The following is a 9,689-nucleotide window of genomic DNA, read 5'->3' as shown; positions in this document are numbered from 1 at the left end:
GGTGGTGGCGGCGGTGGTCGGAAGTGGTGGCGGTGGTTATCGGTGGCGGCGGTGCTTATTGGTGGTTGTTTATTTCTTGTTGGGGGTGACAATATAATAAGAATTAAAGTGTGGTTGATTTTTGTTTTTGTTGGGGTGATTTAAACTAGAAGGGTAATATAGACAGTTTATATTAAATGGGGTTTTTGTGAACAATTTGTTTTGTTGGAGTTTTTGTATATGGATAGTGACACCTTTGGGGTTATAACTCGCGGACCGTTAACCCGATCAGGAACGATGACCCCAAGGCCTGCAAAATATTGTTCCACTTTCTTTACTGGTCCATTATACACCATAAGACCGCCTTTGGCTAGAAGTATCAGATCATCAAACATCTTGAAAAGGCTATAGCTGAAGATGACAATAATAGTTCATTACAAACTAAGAGGAGACGTGCACAAACAAGGATTTAGAAAGACAGACCATGATCCTTAAGAAATGTTATTATTGTTACCTGGGCAGGTGAACTACCATACAGATGTTTACCCCTTCAAGAGCCTCACGCCGAAGTGCTCTTAAGAGCAACTGGGAAGATGAACTGTCTAACCCAGATGTTGGTTCATCTAACATCAATAGCGAAGGTTCCATAACCATTTCCATTCAACATTTACTCGTTTTCTCTGACCTCCGGAAATTCCCCTGTTCTCTACTGTTCCAACCAGGGTATCTCTTACATGATGTAGCCCCAAGGAGTCGATAACTCGGCTTTTTAATAAAGTAACCACCTTTTTGAACCATATTTAAGAAACTGGTCGTTTTTTTGAATCTTTATATAAACTGGCCGATATTGACATTTTCCATCCCGTTTTTTTTCAAAAAACGGATTTAGGTAGTTAACTGGCTACGTGGCAGTTAACCTGCTAGGTAAAAGACGACTTAACCCTCGTCTGAGTTCGTACCCAAACCAGTATCGAGTCAACTCGGTGACTCATTGCAACGGTCGGATTTGTAACGGTTGGATTTGTAACGGTCAGATTCAGCTTCATTCATATAAATTAGGCCCTGCAGAGAAGAACCATAGTATTTGTCATACTCAACAGATCAAAAAAATAAAAATAAATAAGACATGAGCCAAAATGAAGTAAACTCTCCAGGCAGCAGTAGCAGCAGCAAGGTAAGATTAAGATTAAAACAACCCCTAATTTCATGTTCTATCTGTGCACAGGGAATTCATGATCCAAAGGTATGTCCTTGGATTTATTCCAGGTGCAAATATATACCATGTAATGGTATAAGGCAACTATTGTGTTCAAAAGCAAAAGAAACAAACGAAAAAATGTTTTTGAAGTGTTCAATTCCAACCTGTCGGTACTTTGAATGGTTTGACGATGCCATCGATCCTGTCAAATGCAAGATGGTGAAATTACCAGTAGAGAATGGTTGTTACGCTTGCGGAGAATCTGGTCATTGCTTCAAAAACTGCCCACTGCAAAATCAAACCTGCAACAAAGATCACTGCAAATCAAAGATGGAGATGAAATTTTGCAAGAATGAACACAACAAGAACATAGCATACCTCACTTGTACAGATTGTGACGGTTTTAAATGGGTCTCAGATGAAGTCTTCATTGCTGCAAAAAACAGAATTATGCATTCAAGTTTACAACTTAATGCTATATGTAAGGAACTCAACAATTTGAAAATGTAACCTGCAAATGTACTAATAAACAACCATCCACTTTTGATTCAGCATTAATTCAAGTCTACAAAAGAAAAAAATATTGTCTTCTTAAACACAAAAAATCAGAAAACGGATCTCAAATCATTTCTTCTTAGCCTTTCCATTTCCCCTTCCCTTTCCTTGTTTTATATTCTGAGATACAGATCCAATGCCAACGAAGTTCTGATAAAGGTTATTTATTGTAGAGGGTGGAGTAGAAGATGGTGCTATAGATGGCAGACTCATAGGTATTGTGGAAGCTGGAGTAGAAGATGGTGTTGCCAAAGGCTGACTGCCAGGCCCTGTAAAACATTCACCAACAAATGATGTCGTTCTCTTCTTCTTGTTTGACTTAGCTGCACCCCTAACTCCGGTGGTCTGACTTGGATCTATGTTGCTGAAGGTGAAGCTTTGTGCATCACATTCAGTCCTTTGCCTCTTTGCAGTTGGATTAGATCCCACTTCACCACCAGCACATGTTCTTTTGTTGTGGTTAGTAACATTTCCACATTTCCCACACCTCCTTTTTGTCTTCTCAACACGAGGTTCATCATAACTTATTACCCTCTTGCTCTTGGGTCTTCCTGGTTTCCTACTGTGAGGAGGGTTCAAGATCTTCTTGTTCATGTTTGGCTGCAAGAACAAATGCACTTATATCAATGTAGTTGAGAATATAAATAGGGCATATAGTTACAAATTTAAGAAGAAAAAGTACCTGGACCCATTCACTTTTATCATCTAGTGGTGCAAAAGTTGGTGCATATGTGGCCTTATAGTTCTCCACTGAATAGTAATCACTGCAGTACCTGCTCAAGCAGAGTATGTAAAGGTTAGTGCTAGATACATTTAAGGCCTAGAAATTGCATAAATAAGTTCTGAGACAAGGTACAGATTTAAAAAAAGAGAAATCTTACTTTCTCCATTGTGGCCTTATGCTATGCAATACACTCACCAACAGTATCTGTGGTGATGGCCAGGGAACACTATACCAACAGCTTCCAATAAACCTTTTTGCCTATCTGAAATGAAAGCCACTTTCACTGGATGTGCTAATATTGCATCCTTCAAATGCTTCAAAAAAATGATCCAATTTTCCTTTGTTTCAGCTCTGCATACCATAATTCCTAACATTACTAACCCATTCTGTCCATCAAGTGCAGTTGCAGCCATCAATACTCCCCCATATTCCCCTGTTAGATGGCAGGCATCAAGCCCTATAACTCCCCTGCATGCTTTTCGCCAACCCCTTATTGCAGGTTCAAATGAGAGTGTCATGCTTTCAAAGGTGTTATTCACTGTGTCAAAAGTGAACTTAGCAACAGACCCATCATTGCATTTAGTAAACATCTTGCAGAATGCTGGTACTTCATTGTAACTTTCTTTATAGTTCCCATATAATGACTCTAAAACTAGATTCCTAGCCTTCCATGCACACTGATATGGTATATTTACTCTCTTTTCAGCTAAGAAGTCTTCTTTGATTTTATAAGGGTCTGGAACAACTTTTTTAGGCTTATTCTTCATCTGATCAAGAACAAAATCCTTTACAAAATGAGGATCAGCAGATCTATTCCTATTTTGGGGATCCCCTTCACACTTATGTTCCAAATTCACTTTCCTAAGAACAAAAGTCTTCTCACCCTCTTTCTTGCTAGCATACACAAACCAAGGACAATCATGTTCTGTTTTAAACCTACACTCAGCCTTAATTCTAGAGGGATCACTTCTATCCAAAATATATTGACACTTATTAAGAACACAATAACCCCTGAGATGTTTCTTAAATGCTTCCTTATTTGCAAATCTAGTTTTTACCTCCATTTTGCTAGGATCTACTGGAGTAAAAACTTCTTCTTCAGGGAAAAGATCTACATCATGCTCACCCTTCATGTACTGACCAAAATCATCATCAAAGTCATCCATGTAAGCAGGTCTTTCATCCACATCCTTACCTTCACATTCAAGATCAACATCAGTACCATATAATAAGTTACAAATTATAATAAATGAAATCAGTTATAAATGAAATATACCTTTTTCTTTGCCTTCTTTTTCTCCTTCTTCTTCTTCTTCTTCTTCTTCTTCTTCTTCTTTCTCTTCTTGTTCTTCTTCATCTGACCCATACTCAATGTCTTCATCACTGTCATATAGTGGAGGAGCTTCTGGATTCTCAATTGGGTGACATTCATCTTCTTTGGTGTTTTCCAGCTGAATATTGTCCACATCTTCAACAAACTTAACTTCATTTGTAGCTTTTGACTGACTGCAACCACTGCTACTAGCCTGAGAATGTTTGGACATGGGCACATCCATGAAACTCAGCTTTCTTGATGTACCTTCAACTGATTTATCCACACTATTTAGCCTTGGGGATCTTCTAGGGGTGGTTCCCTTACTAACTGTCTTCTTCTTTGGTGTAGTCTTTGGAGTCCCAAACACTGTGTCTTTCATCCCCATCCACAAACATATACATCCATCCTCATTTACAAAAGAATCCTCCCAAAAATTATCAAAATCATCATTGTTTAACAATGGCAGTGGCAGACATTCTTCCTTAAACCAATATAAATTAAACTTCTCTTTAACATCCATAGACAAACCCTTATACACCATATACTTAAGTGTCATCAAGTCTGTTTCATCTCTATGGCAATCAGGAAATACCAAAGTCTCATTCTTTGGCTCCGCATATACACTGATATTCCTAAATTTGAACTGACTGCAACACAAATGAAACAAAATCAGATATAAACCTATGAAAACCCAATGAAAACCTAATTAAGCAATATTACTTAAAATCAAACACCCAATCACGAAAATTAAACCCCAATTAAACAATAAAAATTTGGTTTCAAATAAACCCTAATTACAAAGGAAAAAAAACAGAAACCCTAAAAATCAATCGATCAATTAAATTAATTAACTATCAATACAATGGTTTTCATCATATATTAAGTCACGGGTTTCGTTAATCTTACCTTGATTCAGACTGTTTCAATCCCGGTTTGTACCTCATCTTCACTGTATCACCACTATCTCTGAATCCCTAAATATGTAGAACTTTTCTTCCAAATACACTCTGGTCTTTCTGTTAACATCTATGTCTTCAGCAAAAACAACTTCAATAACATCAGTTTTCTTTTTCTTTTCAAACAGCTTCAATACCTAACCCTAGTTTCAGAACGAGGGAGAAGAGAACGAGGGAGAAGAGAACGAGGGAGAAAGAGAACGAGGGAGAAAGAGAACGAGGGAGAAAGAGAAAGTGTGGTGAGAGATTACACCACACGGGTCTTTAAATGGGCAAGGGCACAGTCGTAAATTCTCCTACCGAGTTTGACTTATTCAACGCAGCTGACCGATCTGGTGGACCCAGGTGTCAACTCTAACAGAAAGGCCAGTTTCTAAAAGAATTTAAAAGCTTGGCCGGTTTATTAATTATATGGTTTGAAGCAGGACACTTTATTAATTTGGCTCATAACTCTTTCAAAAATCAGAACCTTATCTGCTTTTGGCATGTCAGCTGGTAGCCTACAGTAATCAGAAAAATGACTGCTCAATTACATGAAGTAGGGCAGACATTTTATTTCTAAGTTTTCCTACCGCGCCCTATCACTATAACATGACGCCATGATTCATGACACAAGCCACATGTCACCACTGTCCCAGTTTGGTCACCTTCAAATCATTGTCCAAGGTTTCCTTTGGTGAGAATCCTGTGCAAGTCCAGGTCCAACTCTCTAACAATGGCCTTCGCGACATGGAAGATCCAAGTCGAATCTCAAAGAATCAACACTTCGCTCTAGGCAATATGAGAAAAATTACAATGACAAAACAAATGACATTTGCATGTAAGACTGTGTAGCATAATACCTGCAATTGGCACTGAACATGAGATTCTCCTCTACTGTCAAATTCCCATGCACAATGTCGTCTTGTGGCACAAAACCAATAATTTTCTTATACGAGTGGATGGATTCATTTTTTCCATTAATAAGAATAAGACCTGTCTTTTTGCATCCCGTAGCTTTTCCAGCCAGAGCATTAAGAAATGTCGTTTTTCCAGCTCCAGATGGGCCCATGACAGCAGAAACACGCCCAGGCCTTATTTTTCCAGTGACACACCTCATGAGGTATTTGTTTTTCCCTTTTAGTGTAAGAGTTAGTTCTCTGAAAGAAATTTCAATCATTGGTCTGTTCATGATGACTTGCATCTTCGAAGCCATTTAAACTACTCCTGAAAAGGTCAAGTTCTTGTCTCCATGTTGTAGAGCTTTCTCCTTCTCAATTTTTCCATCTACATACTTGAAAATTTGGATAGTAGTATGCATGTGTTTCCCCGTTGGTGCATACGTTTTACTACTCTCTGTACTGAAGTCTTGATTACTGTTAAAGCTCGCCTCCAGATCGTGCGTATTCCCTATGGAATTTGTTGGTATCTTCTTATTTGCTATTTCTTCGTCAGATGATTTCTGCTGAGATGTTCGTGAAATGTCTGTGCCCTCATCTGTTTCAGTTCTAGCCTGGCTCAGAATTATGAAATCCTTCGGTTGTCTGACACTGGCATTTGTTTGACCAAAAGTATGTGGTAATGATCTCTGCCATCCAAGTGCGTGCTTCTTGGTAACGTCTCTTGCTGCCTTCCGCCCTTCACGCTCATGTGTACGTGCATGTGTAGTTTTCTTAACACTCCTGGCTGCAGCTTCCCTAGATCTTGCGTTTCTTTTTTCACGAACGGTGAGAACATAAGCACCACAGTTATAGAAAACAATCAACAGAGCACCCAATGCAACCTACATTGCCAATTAAAGGTATCACCGTCTACCAGTCGCAACTGTAGGATCACTATCTAAGATTACAAGAATATCTGCAGACTTTATGGTCTTGAAAAAAGAAAATGCTAGGTATGTCAAGACTTACTATAATAATAGCTCCGTATAAGCGGAGACCTTGTGTTGCAGTATTCAGATTGCAAGAAGTCAACTTGAAGCACTCTGCAAGAAGGCTATTAAAAGGTCAAGCTGTGTGGCAGCAAAATTCTTTAGTTCCAGTCTAAGATTATGTGTAGTAAAGAGTATTAAAATCATAGAACCATCAACAATTGTAAACTGATAAAATGTTATAAGTGCTAAAATCTTAAGGATATAATCGAAAGCAGAATAAGAATAAGGCAATGACACCTCCAGGTATTTTATCCTTCAAGTGGTAACTGAAATGCTACTAAACAAATTATCAAGAGTAAAGAAACTTACTTTTTTCAGATCTAGAACCTGTACGGCAGTAATGTCTGAACAACACGACAAATCAGAATTAGCAAATATGATAACAAGACAAGAAAATAATTGGATCAAGGTAAACCAAGAAGGAGCTGAATCCAATTGGTAAAAAAGGTGAAAGTTCCTAAGTGATTAATAAGTGCCAGAGTTTCGAGAAAGAATACCCATCACTGCAGGGTAATTTTCTGGTGGTAGTGGGACAGTATGATCCTGCTGAACAGAACATCTCACTACTACTTCCAATATCAACCCACATGTATGGTCAAGTTGTTTATGAGGTAATTGGTAATGGTACCTGCAATATACGTTAGTCATTATCAGCTCGAAGCACTACATAAGAGAACATGAGATAACCACACTTTTTATTAGATAGTACAATTTATCGACTTACGGCTCACACATGCTAGTCGTCTTATTTAGTTCCGCAAGTGGGCAATAGGAACCTAAAGGGCAAGCTTCAACGAATATAAACAAACAACGTTGAAGAAATTAGTAATTGTTAATCTGTTATCCTCCTTATAAAACAGCAAAGCTTCAACTGACATAGTTTACAAAATTGTACTGAGCAAATTAGTAGTTTTTTTCTGCGTCATTGACTTTTGATTAGCCATTCATTACAAAATGGGAGTTCATTTTGTCATAAAGAAGAAAAAACTCGTTCATCAAATACTTACGTATCATACATGTAAGACCTTGCGGACAGAAGAATCCCTCACAACAAGAGAGACAATTGCTAGCTCTAGTGGGCATCTTTTTTAAATTCTTTAGATCGACCAGATCATCAAAATCAACTCTACAAGCCCATCCAGGTTCACAGCCAGCATTCCAAGTCGTCAAATTACAATTTTTATTAGGTCTCAAGTAGGTGTTACTCTTAGTCTTAGTTATGAGATAACTCTGAAAGTAAAACTTTATCTCTGCTGCTGTACGAAGGCGCTGGGTCATATCCCCTGTTGAAAAAAAAACAGAGGCGCTGGGTCATACCGCCTGTTGATCCAATTGTTATCAATAATGAAATGCTACAAGAAAAGAACGACTTTTTGGGAACCATGGTGTTTTTGGGATCATGGTTTTATTTTGGATAAAAACATTAGAAGTAAATCTAGGTCACCCCTTATCTAGATATTTATATTAATATCTAAATTATCCTCCTGATTAATTTTGAGTGATGCTTAGTTAGTATTAATAATAGTTAGTGTAATGATTAGTGAGATGACAAAGTTAAAGATAATTAGTGAGATTAAAAAATCAGATGGTTTTTTTTAAAGAAGTAGAATTATTGAGAGAGTAAAGTTAGAGAAGATGAAGAAGGAAAACATGAAAAACGATGGATTTTGCCAACCACAACCGGAGGAAGGGTATTTGGGTACCCAGGTATGCTTCAAACTTAGATAATGTTGGTTGAATTGCTCCAAACTTTCAAAAAAATGAAATTTTTTATGTAGATTTGGGCCAGTTCGGTTACCATATGTCAAGAACATGTAACCGAACACATCTGAAAGTGTAGTTCGGTTACGTTTTCCAAACACGCAGGTTACCGAACTCGCTCGTTAATGGAGGTTTTGGTCGTACAGTGTAATGTTAGGTTACCTAGGATAAAATGGTAGGTAACCGAACTTTGAACTTAACAATTTATTTGGGTACATCTTGTGTGTTCGGTTAGTTCGCAAACTTCAACGCAACCAAGTTCCCAACCGAACTGCAGGTTAAAAGTAACCTAGTGTTAGAAGTTCGGTTGGTTCGCAAACTTCAACATATTTTGCGAATCAACCGAACTGGGCTTATATATGCATATATGCAATTAGGCAAACGTTCGGTTACTACGAAATTTATTTCTTGGCGAATTGGGTAGAGTTCGATTACGAAGTTTCAAAGGTAGAGTTCGGTTACAAAGAAAACTTAACATTTTTGCGAACGAACCGAACTTGTGGACTTCTCATTATTTTCGTAAACTAAAGTTCGGTGATATCCTCATTTTGCGAAGGAACTGAACTTATGAACTTCTGTTGTTCTAATACAAGGAGTTCGGTTAAAAGTATTTTTTGCAATCAACCGAACTCTATTGGCTAAGTTCGGTTACTTTGTAGTTTTAAAATTTTTTGCGAAAAAACCGAACTCTATTGGCTAAGTTCGGTTATTGTGGAACTCAAGATAGTGGCCACAACAACACAGCTCGGTTAGACTGGATTTGTTTTTTTTTCGGTTCTAAGGGTGGAGTTCGGTTACTTTGTAGTTTTAAATTTTTTGCGAAACAACCGAACAGAGAGTTCGGTGACTTAGTTTTAAATCCAATAGAACCGAATTGTTCTTCGTGTTCTTCATTTTCAAGAAGTTCGGTTAGTAAACTAAGGTTTTTTGGAAAATCGGCCTAACCGAACATGGCTCTGTAACTCCTACTAAAACCCTATTTTGATGATTTCTGTTCGATTGAAGCAATCAAAATCAAATTAAAGTGAAGGATTTGTTGGAAAATACCTCCGGAGTGGTCCCATGGCAGAATCAGGCTGCGGCTGGCGTCTTTTATACTCGATAAAATTATCATGTAACAGAACTTAATTGTGATTGCATTGATGTTGTTACATTTCTTAAATAGGCGGTGGTGGTGGTGGTGGGAGGAGGTGGTGGTGGTAATCGGTGGTTGGTGGTGGTGATAATCAGAGGTGGTGGTGGTAATCGGCGGTGGTGGGCGGTGGTGGTGGTAATCGGTGGTTGGTGGT

The 9,689-nt window shown here is 38.1% G+C and overlaps 2 protein-coding genes across 5 annotated transcripts in view; both read right to left on the bottom strand.

Moving 5' to 3' along the window:
- The window catches only part of LOC113311938 (ABC transporter G family member 28-like), a 4,886-nt gene extending 4,253 nt beyond the window's left edge, over positions 1-633 (bottom strand). Inside the window, exons 1-2 of the mRNA XM_026560720.1 lie at positions 494-633; positions 264-390 (exon numbers count right to left, since the gene is read on the bottom strand). Of these exons, the coding sequence (XP_026416505.1) occupies positions 264-390; positions 494-633 (267 nt within the window). The remainder of the gene's footprint in view (positions 1-263; positions 391-493) is intronic.
- Positions 634-1,353: 720 nt separating this feature from the next.
- LOC113314027 lies at positions 1,354-3,785 on the bottom strand. 4 transcript variants are annotated; one of them, XR_003342224.1, is made up of 4 exons: positions 3,733-3,785; positions 3,515-3,651; positions 1,556-1,610; positions 1,354-1,479 (listed from the first exon to the last, which is right to left on the bottom strand). XR_003342224.1 is itself a non-coding variant. In XM_026562806.1 (3 exons), exons 2-3 carry the CDS (start codon positions 2,422-2,424, stop codon positions 1,802-1,804), a joined length of 369 nt encoding a protein of 122 aa, XP_026418591.1. In that variant the 5' UTR covers positions 2,425-2,505; positions 2,614-2,634; the 3' UTR covers positions 1,692-1,801. The 4 variants fall into 4 exon arrangements, 1 of the variants encoding a protein (XP_026418591.1); XR_003342223.1 differs by lacking the exons at positions 3,515-3,651; positions 3,733-3,785 and adding exons at positions 2,415-2,505; positions 2,614-2,634; XM_026562806.1 differs by lacking the exons at positions 1,354-1,479; positions 1,556-1,610; positions 3,515-3,651; positions 3,733-3,785 and adding exons at positions 1,692-2,160; positions 2,415-2,505; positions 2,614-2,634.
- Between the last annotated feature and the right edge of the window lie 5,904 nt (positions 3,786-9,689).

Source organism: Papaver somniferum, chromosome 9, assembly GCF_003573695.1.
Source record: "Papaver somniferum cultivar HN1 chromosome 9, ASM357369v1, whole genome shotgun sequence".
In the NCBI taxonomy this organism is placed as follows: domain Eukaryota; kingdom Viridiplantae; phylum Streptophyta; class Magnoliopsida; order Ranunculales; family Papaveraceae; genus Papaver; species Papaver somniferum.
The sequence above is the reverse complement of the archived record's forward strand: the minus strand, read 5'-3'. Positions and strand labels throughout refer to the sequence as shown.